An 18,170-nucleotide genomic window follows, 5' to 3' on the forward strand; every position below is an offset into this window, starting at 1 on the left:
CAAACCCAAGCAGAGTTCCTTTCTGGGAAAAGCCATTAGATTGTGACTAAGAATATGCAATTCCTTTAATGACACTGGCCAATTTATATGATTGTTTCAAGATTATTTATTCTTTTGAAGAATGCTTGCAGCTTTTGAGGCATTTTCATAATTTGAATTACTTTCTAGGATTAATTTTAGTCCTCACTTTATGTCTTCACTCAGAAAAATGGGTAAATTACTCAAGTAGCCTCCATTTGTTCAGCTGTTTCCTAGTTTATGAGGACTGGTATTTTAAAGCTGCTTTATAAATTGTGTTAGATCCTTCTCTGGAGATACAGAAGCTTTGTAAGAAGCTTGACTTCTGGGTGATAGAGATAGAATAGCAACTGTATTTAAAACATAGTTGTGTCAGGGCAGGAAGTTTCTGGTTTATGAATTTTCTGTCAGAAAATTCCTTTAATAAAATAACTGTTCTTCAGGAAGGTGTTTGCAGTCCAGGTACCCCATTCCTTTTGGATGCTTTTGTGTTACAAAAATATGTACTGAATATATATCTATTCCTAAGTGTAACCCCATCTTGAACTTGGAAATCAAAACACGTCCATCTCCTTGGGTTTTACTGGAGGAGTGCTACTCAAAATCTTATTTTCAAGGAATTTCTGGGGGAGGTACAAGGAGTTCCTCAGTAAATGGGTCTTGCATGAGGGAGGATCACTGGCTTGGAGAACACAACTACAGAGGAGATCCCCAGGGACAGGAGTATCTGGGAATTGTCATGTTCATAAAGCCTGCCAGGTAGTAAGTCAGGAATCAGAGGTCACTTCAAAAGAATGTGAAAAGTGAATTAGCTGTTAGCTGGATCTCAGTTTGCTAAATGTTTACTGGGCATAAAAATATTCCTAAAGGTTGTCATAAGTTTTGTTCCTATTTTGGGGGGTTTGCACCCTGTTGGAATTGCTTGTTTTTCAAGAGAAACAGTTGGAAATTATCCAAAATAATCTGCAAATGAAGAGACACAATGTACTATTCATGAGCTGGGCATTAAACAGTGACGCTCTGAGATAATGGTGCAATTTCCTTGGGGTACTGTGAGTGGGAATTGTGACTGAGTTCAGCTGGAGCTACCCGAGTACTGAAATGTGGTAAAAGAAATGATGGGATGAAAGACTGACCTCAGCTTATACGTACCTGGCCCTGGTTTATCCTTTAGAGTAGTTTTACAGGTGGGGCTTTGGGGGTGCTGGGATGGGAAGAAGCCCAAAAACTTTATCCTTCTTTTATGGGACAATTAAAAACTCGTTCATTGCGTGTAGTATTTTTGGTCTTTCTTCCTCCTCATGTTTCATTCACTCTCTTATTCTCAGTTCAGATACCGTATGAAAGATTGGGTTGAGAAGGAATTGGGATTGATGTAGTTAAAAAGGTTAACTTGCTGATACGATACAATTTTTTCAGGGACAGTTTGTAGGAGTAATGTGTCAGAAGGTCATTTGGTTTGGTCTCCATTGGGAATGAGGAAAAGAAAGACGTGGAAATAAGGAATTGCCTTTCTGTGTTAAACACTTAAATCAATACAGACCCAACTGGAGTTGGGGAAGAGGATTCAACCTTCTGAATCACTTCACATTAAATCAGGTGATGAAACAGCAATTTACAGCAATCACAGAATCATTTAGGTTGGAAAAGATCTCTGCAATCACTGAGTGCAGCTTGTGCCCCAATACCACTGTGTCAACCAGACCGTGGCACTGAGTGACACGTCCAGGCTTTCCTTAAACAGCTCCAGGGATGGAGACTCCAGCACCTCCCCAGGCAGCCTGTGCCAATGTCCAGTCATACTTTCTCTGAGGGAATTCTTCCTAATGTCCAACCTAAACCTACCCTGGCGCAGTTTAGATCATGAATAAAGATATTAAACAGGACTGGGCCCCATACTGGTCCCTGGGGGACAGCACTAGTGACTGGTTTAATGATACATCCAAGATGTACAATAACGTGTTTCTTAAAAAGACAAGTCAGTGTTGGGCACTCAGATGGTTCCAGGGACTTGTGCTGCAAGCAAAGAATGTTCATGCCATTGGGATTTGTTTTCCCTATTTAATCAACTAAAATAGTTTTGTTTTCTTAAACTACTTGTTTTGAAAATACCAGTTTTTCCCAACTTGCCGTTTATAATAAACTGTCAGAGCTATACTGCACTTCCCATGGGAAATTTATTTCCCTCCATTGTATGCACCCAGCCTCTTATTGTTAGATTTCAGGAGTACAAGGCTGCCTATGAGGGTTTGTTTTGCCTTCAGCAAAAGGGCAGTAGAGAATTTGTTCTGACAAACATTTCCCATCCTTGCAGTGGCAAAGAGAAGGGGTTTGGCAGCAGATTTTCTGAGTTACATGCTCAGATTCAAATCTTGAATGTAAAATTCCCAATATTGTATGTCCTTCTCTGACTTCAAGAACTTAACGCAGCCTCAATGACCAAATGGTTATGCTTTAAACTTCGAAAGCTTTTGTCATGCTGTGAACGTAGTGAGTTTGTATTTTTAGCTTTGACAGAAATATCTTGAAGATCTGGAAAAGCCTGCATGGTGTCATCCAACCTTTCCATCTTAAAGCAAGGCTTTAGAAGGTGTTGCCTGATCCGTGGTTAAAGGGTGACTGAGAAAAAAATCTGGTCTCCCTACCTCTATGAGAAATTGTAATTGCACAACCTTCAAATTGCCACAGAAGAATTACTGGGATATAAGTTGTTTTTCAAGGTGACTAAGAGCTATTTATACTTTGAGATTTTTTGACCTTGACTCCAGTGATAATATTTGCCTCTTTCATCATTTCCAAATCACTTTTCTTTAGATCCAGCTATGTTTGACAATGTGTTTCTGGGTAAATCTAAGAATAACTTATTGTTTCTTTTAAGTATTTAAATAATTAAAAAATTTCCCCCCCTCCCGTCCCCCAATTCTTCCCTGCTTTTCCTGTTTCAGAGCAGAAACCTGCTGGTGCTGTCTTTTTAAAACTCACGTATCAATGTTTTATGAGGACAGGAAATAGTTACAAAGGGAGTGTAATAAGAGTACAAAATCCTGTGACTCGTGGGGGTTGTGGCAGCTTCAGACTTTGTCTATTAGATATGGCCATCAGGATTGAAATGAACTCTTTGGTGACTTAATTATTCATCATTAAATCAGACTGCTATTAGCTTTGTTCACAAAGCTAGCCCTGCATGGAGCAGAGTTGGTGTAATCATTCACATGACTTGGCAAAACCCTCTTTATTAGGACAAAAGCATGTAGAGATAGTTTCTCTTTCATAAATGATATGGGATGAGCAGAGAGTGTGGGATAAAGGTATATTTGCTATTAAATTTTTTTAAGCAATCCAAATGGAAGTGGCTAAAGTCCTGCTCTGTGTGCTGAGGGTTAATCCAACTGTATCAGCTCTGAGCTCACCTGTGCACTATTGGCTGAGAGCAGGGGAGGGAGGCAAAGGCAGAAAATCCACTGCTTAATTTAGACAGTGACAAATGGCTTGCTGTGCAGGATGCTTCACTCCTGGATGTCTGGGGTGGTGCAGATGCTAAAAAGGGAAACATGTTTTCTCATATCTTTACAAGCAAGGTGTCATGGGGGCAGCTCAGCCTGACCTGTGTCTTTTAGTGGGGCTGCTAAGGGTGGCTGGAAAGTGGAGGTCTAAATCATGTATTATATTATATTATAGTGGCATGCCCTGTCCCCCCACTTTGCCATGCTTTTGGGCTGGCTGACTCCACAGCACAATCCTTTTGTCCAGGCATTTTGTTTTGTACCCAGACATGTCAAATATGACATATATCCAAGTGCATAGGGGAGCTGTACCGCTCACTCTGCATTTTAACCAGCACGCTGCACTGTCCACCTCCTTGTCTTTGTTACCTTGGTACTGCTGAATGTGTGATGTGCAAGGAATGGCTGTAAGGAAGAATCCGGGTTATATGGCAGAAAGAAATTGCAGGAAAGCTCACATTCAAGGGGTGCAGTCTTTAGACCCAGGTATGAAGCCAGAGAGCACCATGGTGGGAACCATTGTACACAAATTCAGGAAGGATTGTCCGATTTTTCAGTCTGTTCTGGCATATGGTTGTGGACCACTGTTCTCACCTCACAGCCCTTTTATTTGCAGCATGTGCTAGTTATAGGTTAGATGGATACAGACTGTGCTTAATGTGATACTGTGATCCTGCCTGCGTACACTGATGACATTCAGCCAAGGGCTTAAATGTGCCTCATGCAGGCTTGAGATCATAATGGCTTTTATTTGTAGAATTTGGATGAACAAATGGTCTTTTCTTACCCCAGCCCAGTCCTATTCGCTTTCTACTTTAGGAGATAATGATAATTGCTAGCTTTTCGTGTATATACCCAATAGTTTTGCCAGAACTAAAATCAGATTTATTTAAAAGCCATCTAAGCCTTATACGACAGTACTGGGCTATTAGTTTACTTTGATTCTAGATATTAAGTGTGTCTGTTGTATTAGCAGAATGGAAATGATGTTAATTTCCTTTTGTAAAACGCTTCAAGGAACCCAGAAAGAGTGTAGATGTCATTGGTGCTCCAGAATAATAAAAGGATGTTGCCAACCCCTTGTATTAAACAGGAGCACAATACCAAGTCTGGTGCTCAGACTTACTGTGACTTTGGCTTACAAAGAAGCAATTAAACAGTCAGAGGTGCTTCATGGATCCCTACTTCCCCCATGTATCTGGTTTTGGCATCAACAAAGATGCTGGACTAGGTAGACCTTTTGTGTAAGGCAGTTGCTCTATTCCCACTGCCTTGGAAATTTAAGTGTTTTAAAAAATCTCTTTATTAATTCCATTTCTGAGAAATTTCAGCTTCATGGAAATTTCAGCTTCACTGAAGTTTTCCAGATAAAAATGAAAAAAGCATGGAAAATAGGGCAGATTTTTTTGAAGGAAAATATAGCAGGGAATGCATCACAGTGTGACAGGCCCCAGGTGAGGGTTGTGGAAGCTGGCACACTAGGAAGAAGCAGTAGTGCTAGGGAGCTGAGAAATGGGTGCTGTGTTAAAACTGCAGTTCAGCACACACTGGCACTGGGGGGAGAATCTCATTTGTTCTCACAGTCAAAGTCATGTTTGCATGGTTTCAGATTTAGCTTAAGAAAATGAGGGCTGGAAGGGACCTCAAGAGATGATGTAGTATCCTCCCCAAACCAAAGGCGAGATCAGCATGCCAAAGAACTCTGACACGTGTTTATCCCTTCCTCAGCCCTGTGCTGGAAATTCCAGAGCCTCCCTTGGTGACCTGTTCCAGCCTTTGCTGTCATCACAGACTGGCATGGAGCCTTCAGCTGTCATGGCAGAGCAGAGGGATTCATTACATGGTGTCACTCCTTGTCATTTCATGATTTCAGCTTGTAACATATGTCCTCTAGAGCAAAGTCCTGGTATTAGGACATCTCAGGGCTGCCTTTCAAGTCCAGGTTGTGTCAAAAGTCTGTGACTTGCATTTTGTCACAAGATTCCACCGTGCTTAGTCCCCCTCCCCTCCTCTTTTAAGGGATTTGAGAAGAAGAATAATGCTGGTAGGAAGAGGGACATGCAGATGGTGGATTTCTAGATAGCAGGTATGTGCAGCATGTATTTGGGGTTCTTTTGGCCCAATGTCCAACAAACAGAAGTCATGCCCTTTAGTCAGAAAGACTGACTCTGCTCTCATTATCAGTTGTGTTGATAAACTTGGCCTTGCCCTTTTGCAAGGCATGGTGCTTAAACCCGTGAGATGAAAGTTTTCAGGCTGTACCTGCACAGTCAGCTCGAGTGTTGGAGCCAGGGTGATCTTTTCCCTACTGCCTGGGCTTTAACAGCTCAGATTGCTCAGTTCTGTTTGTCTGCATTTGTTGTTACTTGTTTATGTTTCAGGCATTCACCAAAGAAACGCCATGTCTGGGGATAGTAGTATCTGGAAAATCCTTTGTTCCAGGCTGTTTCCTCTGTGCCTTCCATGAGTGCCTCAGCTGATGGGCATTCCCTTTCCACTTCACTGGGCTTCCTCCCCTCCCTCAGCTCTGCTGTCCCCTGGGGCTGGGCACAGAAGCACAGCCCTTGTAGTTCAGTGCTGTCTGCCACATCAGTCTCTTCACATCTCCCCATGTGCCCCTTAACAGGAAATCTTTTCGAGTATTTTATGTTTGAAGGGGGAGGAATGGAAGCTTGGGGCTGAGCTAGAGATTTCTGATGTAACACGAGATTTTGGCACCCCCTGGGAAAGAGTGCTCTTGCCCTCTGGTTTCCATTCAGCCATCAGGGTCCTCCAGGACTGCAGGGAAAGTATCAAAACTCCCGAGAGAGACTCCTTTTGCCCATTAGAGACCAGGAGAACTTTGGTGGAAGACAAAATGCTGTGCCTGCAGCCCTCGCCAGGTGTCCTGGTTTAGGGAAAATTTAGAGAGAAAACCTCTGAATAGGGTCCCGTTAGGAAAAAGATTCAAGCACTCCCTCCCCCAGCTGGTTTGGAGAAATATTTCCTCTGAGAAAAGTGGAAAAAGCCCTGTTTATTTCACAGGCAAAGCACTTCCCAACACAAAAATGAACAATACTAAGCAATGAATCCTCTCGCTGCTCCAAAGCGATGTCAAATTCAGCAGAGTCCCTTCTGTGGATTGCAGCCCAGGTCACTCAGGCTGTTCTCAGTCCCTCCAGAGTTGGGAAATGTCACAGCCCGAGCCAGGCCTGGTGGGACACAGGTGTGAGTTCCTGGTGCTCCTCTGGGTTTTCAGTCCAGGTTCGAACAATTCCGAGAAAAAGAGTGAAAAACCCCCACAGTCCAGGGAGCTTCTCTGGGTCAGCTAACCAGAAAAACTAACCAAGAGCAAAGGAGAGCTCTCTCCTGCTGCCCACTGCAGCCAGCACAGTCTGTGTGAAGGATGCTGGGGAGCGAGTGCAGTCTCTATAACAAACTCTGCACCTCTTCTCTCCCCCTGCACTCCTGGAACCAGCCCTAAAGCTGCACAACTCAATATTCAACACCAACAGAACAGACCATTGGGGATAGAAGCATCATAAAGTCACCCTGAGACAGCAGGATGCCAACGCTGTCCCCTGGGCTGGGCTGCCCTGCCCTGGGCTGTCCCCCTGCCCTGCCCTGGGCTGTCCCCCTGCCCTGCCCTGGGCTGTCCCCCGGTGTGTGCCCGCTCCCAGCTCTGCTGCTCCCCCGGGGCTGGCGAGTCCCTCTGCCGCTCGCCCGGCCACGCTTGGCTCCGGGCAGCACTCGGGCTCTTGCTAACAGCAAAACCACGAACACCGATCGCTGTGGAAGACAGGAACTTTCTGCAGCGAGGACTTGTTGGTAGCTTGTTGAGACAGAATCTGAAGTTCGTACAGAGCTTGCCAGGTTGGCTTTGAGTCGTAAACAGCATGAAAACCAGAAGTACTTTCCCTCTTCTACCGAGCGCAACAACAAAGATTGAATCTTTGTACACAACCCGGGAAGGGTTTAAGGAAAAGAAATGTACCTTTGCACTGCTGTGTAGTCCCATCCCTTTGGCAACCAAATGTTGTGACAGGTGGGCTGTTAGTTAAGGTTAATAAACAAGTAGCTGACAACAAATGCATGTTTGTTTGCTTGTTTGCAGATTGCGCTGGCTGTGGAAGAGACATCAAAAATGGACAAGCATTGCTAGCCCTGGACAAGCAGTGGCACCTGGGGTGCTTTAAGTGCAAGGCCTGTGGGAAGGTCTTAACCGGGGAATACATCAGCAAGTGAGTAACCCCTGCTTCTCTCCTGAACTCATGGTACGGTTTTAGCTGCTAGAAGAGAAGAGCTTGCAGCAAAATTCACAAATGGAAGCCCTGTTTTGACCACCTTTTGAGATACGCCAAAGTCTTGGTTCCCAGTGAGAGCTGAGCTGGGAAAGTGAACTGCAAAATGCACTGAAACGTGCTATTTAATGATACCAGTCTGTATTTAATACCAGTTTGAAAGAGGTATAATTCCACCTTCCCATAGAAATTAGGTGGATTGTTGCATGTGTTTTCTCAAGTAGCTTCATAAAGCATTGTGTCATTTTGCTTTCCAACATGTGATTTTTGAGGGAAAAAAGTAGGAATTTGTCCATTTCTTACCTTTGCTAGATAATAGAGTAAATATAATGATATGATTGTATATCTGATTATGATATTGTATTTCTCATCTCCATATAAGAAACTAATTGAGAGGGTTTTGAGTGGAAGAAAGTGTAGAGGAAGAGAATAGAGAAAAGATAAAAGAGAAGAAATGAAGATAGTTTCTTTTTCCCCCTTCAAGCATATAGCAAAGAGAAAAAATAAGGAAACAATGTACATATCATTCACAAACCTGTCATTCAAGTGTATATAATATTTATAAGAGGTAGCATCTGTAATTTCTCAAAAAAAAAAAAAAATCTAGTGCCTGAGAAATGCTCCTAGGCTGACTAGTGTTTCCACTTTTACTGTATGTTCCTTGTTCATACAAAATACAACATTGCTTAAATGTAACTGCTTACAGTTTTGCAGCCTGCCAAACTGAAGTGAACAGAAACTGTCTGCCTGTGATAGGCTGTGATCTCCTCTCACCCCCAGAGATACTTACACTGATCCCCTGGAACTGCACCACCTGTAGGTGTAGAGAGTCTGCTCTAAAGAAGGAGGTTTACTTCAGTAGTTTGCCCTGGATGCCTTCTCTTGATGGAAGTTCAAGAAATAATTCTAAGAGGCATTAGTGAGAATATGATTTTTGTTTCTTGTACTACAAAGTGTTTCCCTTGAACTCTCCCCATTTACCTGGGTCTGTGTGTACGAGCTCCAAACTGAAGAAAAGGAAGAGAATAAGTCATGCTGTAACCTGTTTACTAAGAAGTAGTTTGTAACCTGTGAATTTTCTTTTTCAGAGATGGTGCTCCTTACTGTGAAAAGGACTACCAAGTTCTTTTTGGAGTCAAGTGTGAAGCATGTCACCAGTTCATTACTGGGAAAGTTCTAGAGGTAGGTTTTTTTGTGAACTAGAGTTTATGTAGAATTGAGCCACCCATTATGTCTTCATTCAGCTGCAGAGAATACAAAAAATCTCACAGAAATCATTCCTGCTGATTTTAGAACAAAGCTGCTGATTTTCAGAATTATTTTCAGTGCTTTAATTTTGCAGCCATCAGGAAAAGTGTGTTATGTAGAATTAATTGCACCAGTTTCTATGGATCTGTGGTTTCTGTTTTTCTCTTTTCATGGTGATCTGCAAAGCCTATTGCACTGCTATTCTGTGTCAGATTTGATATATTTACAGAAGTAATTTGGGTACTGGAATCACCTTTGACAACCATAAGTTTGTCAGAAGTTACCATGTGAAATTTACACATGATCTGAATGATGCTGAGAAGGTGAGAGGGCGAAATGTTCCAGAGAGGTAAATTATGTGTTCAGAAATGAGAAGGCAGAAACCATCTGAATAATCTTTGCTGACTCTTATTTAGAGTCCTCAACTTTCTCATTGAAACCAGTCAAAACTTTTCAGAGATGCCAGTACCAACCTCCATTTCTCATGGCTCTGGTAAGTCCTCTTTGAGCTGGAATCCTTGAACTATGTATGGATTCCTCTGTGTCATAACTGAATTGTTTAAGGACAAAAATGCAGAGGACCTTCCTTGTCATTGAGTTATGAGAAGCAAAACTTATCTCTTGTCCTTGTAGGAAACTCTGCTCAGTGGAAAGAAACAAAGATTTGATCTTAGGTCAGGAGCTGGAGTGTATGTTTTTCAGTGTTTAACTGAAAATAAACCTGAAAGTGTAAAAAAAATAAAAAATAAATCGGCTGGAAGTTGCTAGTGAAACTGTGTTGTGTGTTCCCTTCTTTGTGTCCCATCTACTACAAATGTAAGACTGTGTCAGCCCTATTGTAAGAAGTTTCAGGTTTGACATAAAACGGTGATGTGGTTTTAGTTGTGGAGGTTTCTCTGGTTCAGCATTCAGAATATTAACCAGCCACCATAAGGGACTCAGAGCTCGTGTGGACACCCTGTACATTTGGAAGGATGCACTGGAAGGATGTACAGTTCTTTCACTAGCCAGACTCTTAGCCTGCCTCCTTTGAAATTCGTATCTAATTCCTTTGGAGACCTGCACAGATAATTACTGAGAGCAGCCTGAGTTTTCCCCTGAGTAGGAAGGCTGTGTCTCTGGCTTTCTTCTGGCCTGCCACCATCTGCTTATCTATTCCTGTCTACTGATGAGTTTTTGCAATTTAGTATTATGTATTGGAGACACCATAGTTGCAATCTGTGTGGGAAGCACTGCAGGAGAGAAGTAATTGGATTTGTGAGATCGGGAAACATAAAATAATTCTAAAATTATTTTAGGTGTACATGACAGTTGCTCTCACTTATAAGCAATGCAACCTATTCAGATGAAAATTGCAGAAGAGAGAGACACAAGAGAGGGTTATTGGAATCTGTGGAGAGCTGGGAAGAAATAAACTATTTGTATCTGGAGCATTTTGTGTAGTAGCTGTGAACACAGCAAGTAACTCCCATTACTCTTCCTAGCATCAGTGAGGAAGAAACGTAGCTTGAGTAGTCATGAGCTGTGTCCCACCAGAACCAGATAAAATGAGACTAAGGAAAGATTAGTTCAACTGACCTGGAACTTGGCTGTCCATCATAATTTAAGCTAACGTTCAGGTTATCAGAGATGTATTCTGGGTTGAACCTTGCTCATTTTGGCCCCAAGGTGAGTTTCTCACTTCCAGGTTCTTATTCTTGTATGGCTATTTATTATCAGAAGATGAGACAGCATTTGCTGCAGGAAGGAAGCATGTCTAAACTCTTGCAAGGGTGTCCCTCTTCTAAGAGTCAAAATCAGATAAAAAAAAGATAAATTTTTCTCTATTTGACCTGGCCCCTGCAGCATCAGACTTTTCTGATGAATTAGAAAAAGAGCTTTTGAATGATCTTGTCAGTAGTGAAAGCATTAAGTGTGCTAAGTTCTGGTTAAGACTAGAAATTTTGCTTGAATATTTGTGGTTCTCACTGGTTATCAGACAGAGCCCAAAAAATTGCAGCAGAGGGCAGCAGTGGTTCTTAGCACATACCTGAGACCAAGCTCCTCTAAGGCCTGTAGAAGTTGTGTTGCTCTGACTGCTGTCTGTAAGATGTAGGCTGGCCAAGTCATTAGAATTTTTCACAAAAAAAATTAGCATTGTGTAGGGAGTCAGTTCAGACACTTGCTTAGCTGAACTACAGTGTGTATTAGCAGCTTGGATAGTCCATGATTCAAGTCCTCCAAATACCATCTGGGAATGCAGACACAGGAGAGACATTCAGACACTGTGTCTTTTAAGTGGTGCTGGAAGAGTTGGGAAGATACAGGTGGGCAACAACTGTTCAACAATCAGAACAGTTTATCAGAACTGTGGGCTTGTCACTGTCAGAGATTCACAGTTCCAAAGGGGCAGTACTAAATACTGCCTCTAAATATGACTCAAGGAACTAATAAGTAAAAAGCTAGCATGAGGAAATCATGTGTCAGCACATGTGTCCCCTTTGGGCAGGAGAGGTCATCTAAAGGATGGGGTCAGAGCATGACATAAATCCTCTAGTAATAACAGAGATGAGAGATCAGAAGCAGCCACAGGAGATAATTCTCAGAACAGGATGCCACAGTTCAGAAAGAGCTAGAGAGACCTGTTTGAGGCAGGACAATTAACAATCTCCTTATCCTGTACTGGAAATCACCCACAACCTTTCAGTTCACCTGAAGTTTTAATTTAGATGAAGCTTGAGATTCTCCAGGAGGATTACTGTCTTCCCTCTTTGTTTGCTTTGGCAATGTTTCTTTGGAAAATCTGGGTATTTTTTATGATTTATATAATGTGGGTTGTCTCTTGTCCTGCTGCTTCCCCTTGAGAAACCATATTCTTGGTGTGAGGTAGCACACTTACAGGTATTGTCTAGGTAGATATTAAATTATACCTACTAACATGCAGTCAGAAAAAAACCCCAAATACTCCATACTTTGCCTTTGTTAATAAAAATGATTGTAGAAAATGTCCCGTGGTAAATATAATGATCAGTACATTTCATTTTATTTGTCAATAAAAATAATTTATGTCAGAATCAGAGTGTATGATCTCATAATCTTCATCCAAAGAAATTATTAGAAGCAGTTGAAGGGAATTATATGGTACATTGTGTACCAACACTTCCCTCTAATGGAGCAACAGTGATTAGCAGCAAGCCATTTTGGTGCTGCTTTATTTTCTGCTTATTCTTATTACATCTAGGGCAGTCTGTAGAAAATCTGATGGGAGATGAAAGCATGAAAGTTGGCTTTGAGTTCACAGAGGCTGGTGCTGTCTATTTTACCAGTAAAAGCCTATTTCGCTTATTTATTTATTTTTATTTAAAGAGAAATTTAGATTCTTTGCAACATTTCAGAATTGCCACTCCTGCTTATTTTATCCCTCAGTATGGCTTTAGCACCTCTGAGAAAGTCAGAGTTTTCAGTCTCCTACAATGAACAGCCAGCAAGAAAGGCAGCTTCTCCTCATGTGGACCTAAGAGTCTTTATCTCAGAGGCAGCTATGCTGTGCCCCTGGAGAACCCTTAACAAAACCTATCAGAAAAGCCAAGATTTGGGTTCAGACTGAGATTCAAGGCCAGACTCACTCCAGCCACTCTGTAGAGGTCATCCCTTTGCCCAGTTAAGAAATGCATTTGGAGAAAATCACGACTTATTTTGCTAATATCCACAAATCGTGGAAGAATGCTCTTTTTTTTCTTAGGCCATAGATGTAACAACTTTCATTAGCCATGGAAACATGCAAGAAAAATACCATGTGCATTTAAGTCAGCTCAGATATTTCTGATGTATTATTTGGCACATTGCTTTCTGTGACAAATACTCACAGATGATAGGTGAGTGCATGCCAACACAATAAATGTGGTAAATGTCCAAGATTAAATTGCTATTGCAACTTTCTTGAGCACACTGGATACTCTAATGCTTGAGTGTTTTGGGAAATGTTGTCAAGGCAACGCAGATCAGTGCTCTTCCTTGGATTTCTCCAGCAGAAAGAAATCTTTAGTTATGAAAAATTACTCATTTCCCATTAACTGATAAAAAACATTTTTAGCAAGAAATAACAGCATAGTGAGAGTGAGGATTTCTACTCAGACTTGCCACTGAGCAATGATTTTCATTGCTCCAGGGCTTGCCTCTTGAAAGATGCCTGTCTAATCCTAAGCCTGCAAATTTCTGTGCAGACACGTGCAACTCCACAAATCTAAGTAAACTTGCCCATGTATTTAGCCATTTGAAGGGTGTTGGCCTAAATGATTTTTGTCTAATGTTTTTTTCATACACAGTATAACTACTACTCCAGGGCTTAATTCAAAATATGGTAAATCATTGAGAAGCTTCCAGCTGACTTCAGAGAATGGTGGATCATGCCTGTATCCATGTATTCCATATTTGCCTATCTAAAATGTCTTACAACACTGCTAAGCAGTATTCTTTTAGGTCTGCACAAAGAAGACATGAGGGCAGAAAAAAGTGGATATTTTGCATGAAGTTGTATGAAAAGTCAGAGAATAAGGTTGAGTTTTTACACTTTCCACCTTTTCCACCTGTAACTGATACAAACAGGATTTGATCTCATGATCTAGAGATAGAGATGTGTATATCTGCTCTCAAGTGCCTTGACCACCTTGCTACTCCATGCATTTATTTTTATAATGCTTTTTGCTTAATATTAATTGGCAAAAAAAAAAAAAAAGAAGGCCATTGTGTGATTTCTCCTGGCTGTGCATAGCTCTAGTTCCTGTTCGAGGGGCTGCTGCCTGCCCTGGGTTTGCTTCCTGTGCACTGTTGAATCTTGCACCCCACCTTGTAAGCAGTGGCACAGTGCCATTTTCACAGATGGACCTGAAAAGAGTCCAGGCCACCAGAAGGTTCCCTTGATTTCAGACTGCAAGGTCAGGTCAAATTCTAAATATGTTTGTGATATTCTAATTTATGCTGAGCTTCTCCTGATTTTAAAGAGGAGTAGTAGTTTGAGATGTGGTACTTTACATGAATGAAGTTTAGTACTTGTAAATACTGTTACTTTAATTGACAGAGTTTTAAGAGGTCTCATCTGTGCTGTAACTAATTCGGAAAATGTCAATTCTGAGACAGTTTGACTTCTGAAGTTAGAAGGAAATAACAGTAATTATGGGAGGGGAAAAACAATCTGTGAAAGCTGCTACATTTGTCTTAAGAAAATGTAGCCGTATTTAAGAGGCAAAGAATGTGACCCAGAAGAGCCTGTAAGTTTCTTCAGATGTTCAGATGTTGTTTTCAGAGCTAGATTTAGAAACCTGTGCTCTGAGGGATTCACAGAAGTTTCTGTTGATTCTTTAGAAGTGAAGGAGTCTATTCTAAATACTAAATGGATAAACAAATAAATATCATCACAGAGCAACCTTGCTGGTTCCCATACGAACTGTAAAGGAATTATTTGAACAATGCCTGTCTATGTTGTTGGAGTGTGGCCTCCTGCAAACCACTCACCCATGTGAGCAGCTCTGCTCATGTGAGTATTAGCATTCAGCTGATTGACTTCCAGAGACACTCAGAAGCCTGCATGCTTAAGTAGTCTATTTTAAGGAGACTTAGGCTCATACCTCATGTGAAAACATCACCCATCTTTGCAAAGATCCATGGACAGAGTTTAGTTAGGTACTTCAGTACAGTCATGTATCCAGTCCTGTGTTCTTAAAACACTTTCTAGATTGAGAGAATCTCTTAAACTGAGATCTATTTCAGTTCTGTTCAAAAATGTTTAATGAAAAAGTAGCATGTATCCTTCTGCTAAATGAAGTATTTAGCAAGGCTGTTTTCATAAAAATAATGCAGGAAAATATCACAAAATACTAAATTTACTGTATTTTAATGATGCAACCTGTACTGGTAATACAGGTTAATGTGAAGTAAAAGTTCAAACACTTTTATAAATGAAGTAATGAATGAACTGAACAGAGACTGATGATAGGATTGATCCAAACAGATTTGGTGGTATGTTAAAAGTTGTGGAAAAATAATATCCCTGAAGAATGCACTACCATTCTGTTTTCATAGCATTAGGTCTCTTCTGCTTTAGGTGTCTTACAGGCTCAGGAGAGACTTTGCTCTCAGCCAGTATCTCCCAGTCACATACACCACAATAATCCAGGGAAAAGGCCACAGAGTGTACAAGAGGCAGCACTAGAGTTTAGTATATGGTTTGTTTGTGTTTAATTTTACTGCCTTTAGAATAAAGGAGAAGATGTGACCATGTTGCTTGAGTGTCCCAGGTAAATGATAAAAAAGCAGAAGCACATGCTGTGGTCATTTGCCCTCCTAGTCAGGTGTATCCAGCAGAGCACAGGACCATTGTGATTGTGGAAAATACCTGGGAGAGATCAGATAGGGTCAGAACACAGAGCCCACTGAAAACTCATCCAGTGTTCCTAGAGTGTGACCGAGGCATGATCTCACTCCATAATGTGCAAACAGGATAAGGGGATACAGGTACCAGTGTGGGAAGTGGCCCCAGCACTTGAGCTGCATCACTCTGCATTGGGCTAGGATACAATCCCAGTGAAACTACGTGTTTCTAACAAAACTAGACTAACACGCAGGAGGCTGTATAAATTCTTCAGAAGCTGTGGAAGTAACATTTAATGACTTCCAGAGGAGGAGAGTGCCGAGTTCACTGTCAGCAGCCGCCTCTCCCCAAGGGAAAAATGTTCTGAATTGTGTCGCCATCAAACAGTGACACGCAGAAGTGGTGAGAGATGGTCCTGCCCCTGCCTGGTGTTCTCGCCTTTTTCCTTCTCCAGAACGGGATGGCCGGGTTGCAGCCCGGGTGGGTTTGATGTGCAGGGAGGGGGATTTGCTGGGCTCGGTGGGTGTGTGCAGGAGAGGGCTGCGGGGGGAGGAGGAGGAGGAGGAGGAGGAGAGGAGAAGGAGAAGGAGGGAGGCTCTGGGTGCAGCTCCGGGCTCAGCCCAGCCGGTTCGGGGAGAGCAGAACCAGCGCTGTGCTCCTGGCCGAGCCTCAGCGGAGCTGGGGAGGAAAGGGACTTGGACTGAAAAATCCCCTTCAGAAGGTAAAGCCCTTCCTGTGAAACTGGAGCTGGAAAGGGACAGGGCTTTCCTGGGGGAGGGAAGGGGTGCAGCTTTGTGATGGCACCGAGCAACTTGAGGGGGGTGGATCACAATACCGTACTCTTTGTTCTTGTGCACAAGAAGGGTTTTTTTTATTTATTTTTTTTAAGGCTGTGTATAACTGTGTGATTTAGAATAAAGAAGAGTGCAGGTACACGTTTTTGAACTGCCAGGAAGAGAAGAGGATGGCACAGAGCTTGGGCTGTTTGTGATTGCTGCTGTATGCAGGAACAATACAATTCTCTATCTTAAATCATTCTCGATAGTTTCTTGGCTCTTTTGATCACTTTGGGGATTGTTTTTTTTTTGCATAGAAATAAGGTTAGCATTTGTTTCTAGTTTCCCTGTGTTTTTGCAGAGAAATGTGTTATATCAGTTAATGTGAAATGCTGATTTTTATTTTTTTTAATGTGGGGTTTGTTTGGATAGAAGCAGGGAAATGAAAATTTTAATAATAACTCAGAATAACAGTAAATGGTTCAGACAAGTTGCCTATGTAGCTGAGTAGCAGCACAGATTTACTTTAATTTAGACTACCCTTCCCTGATGAAAAATACCCTCCTGTAATTACTGAGAACACCACACCAGACACAAGATGAAAAATCTGAAATAAATATACTTGTAGAAAAATAATATAAATTGCTTGATGTGAAAATCTTTCTAACAGGAATTTAGCGATTCTCCCCCATCAAAAGATTGAATTTGGAAGGAGGGGTATCTGTAATTAGGAGAGACTTGATTAATAAAGATGACAAAAAAGTATCTGAAGTTGACGGAGCTCTAGCAGAAGTTCAGTTGCTATGGCAGCATAATCACAAAGCATTAACTTCTCAGCAGTGGTTTGGAAACCATCCTTCAGTCAATTTGAACATCAATAGGAAGGGGAGGAATGTTAAGAGGATGTAAAGATGGTGAATAATAAGAGCAGGTTGTAACAAGTAATTTGAAAAAATAACCAATTAAAGCTTCCTTATTGCCACAAAGGGATTTGTGCAATCTCTCAGGTGCTTATAAAATTATGGCTTATCTTTATAAATTGCTTTTGTAAGCACAGTGTTGCTGATTAGGATCTGTATATCCTAGCAAAGCATCTTTAGTGCCTACTTTGTTGATTTAGTTAAATATTCTCTAGTGTGTTTCTTGTACTAAATATTACTAAAAAACTCGAGCAGTCTGATTAAAATTCTTAAAAATGACATTTCAGTAGAGGCATTTCTATGAGCACAAAGTTTCTTGCCACCACCAACAGCCTTTGTGACAAATAGCCACTGCAGGTATTCCAGTAACATGGGACAGACAAAATAAGTAGTTTTTTCATGTCTTAGAGGTGGACAGAGCACATAGGAGCTATTAGCAGAAGAGTAACTTTCCTGGATGAATGTATTATTTGTGTTAGATAACTTTATTAAGAATTCAGTTGCTTGGTTGTACACCAGGACAGATCTTGTTCTCTGGGACCAGGCTCCTTTAGGGAAAACATAATACTCTCTTTTTATTTTGTGACCCCTGTTGCTTCTTCTGTCCATCTTTTAAACCTTTGCATTGTGCTGGCCCTACCTGCCAAATTCACCCACAAGGGATATAAAACTAATCATGATCCCTTTACTGAAGTGTTCAAACTGAACCAGAAGTTCCTCCAGTGTTGCAGCCCCACTGGCAGCTGGGATGTGGTGATGGGGGAAGCTGGCTCTGCACTCTGCAGCAATGTGAAACTATTCCAGCCAGTTACTTTTTGTTTCTCCTGGATTGAGATCTCAATGAAAAATGGATTAAGTGGCAAAATATTTTTTTTGAGGAATCTGATGTTTCATTTTTAAGTCCTGCTTTAAGTCTTTCTGTCAGTGAAGAGTTCACAACTGACTTCTAAAAGACTAGGGTAGAACTTGTATCTATCTCCCATAAAAAATAATTGTTGGGAAGAATGCAGCAGTAACGTGTTTGAAACTTGAGAAGTGGAGAAGAGCCTGTTGGGGCAAGTCTGTGGCTGTCACCTGCT

The 18,170-nt window shown here is 41.5% G+C and overlaps 1 protein-coding gene across 6 annotated transcripts in view; it reads left to right on the forward strand.

Moving 5' to 3' along the window:
- ABLIM1 (actin binding LIM protein 1) overlaps positions 1-18,170 on the forward strand; it is an 83,629-nt gene that overhangs the window by 7,925 nt on the left and 57,534 nt on the right. For all 6 annotated transcript variants that reach the window (XM_062496763.1, XM_062496757.1, XM_062496761.1 and 3 more), the window contains exons 3-4: positions 7,615-7,741; positions 8,890-8,983. In XM_062496763.1, coding sequence (XP_062352747.1) covers positions 7,615-7,741; positions 8,890-8,983 — 221 coding nt within the window. The remainder of the gene's footprint in view (positions 1-7,614; positions 7,742-8,889; positions 8,984-18,170) is intronic.

Source organism: Cinclus cinclus, chromosome 7, assembly GCF_963662255.1.
Source record: "Cinclus cinclus chromosome 7, bCinCin1.1, whole genome shotgun sequence".
In the NCBI taxonomy this organism is placed as follows: Eukaryota; Metazoa; Chordata; class Aves; order Passeriformes; family Cinclidae; genus Cinclus; species Cinclus cinclus.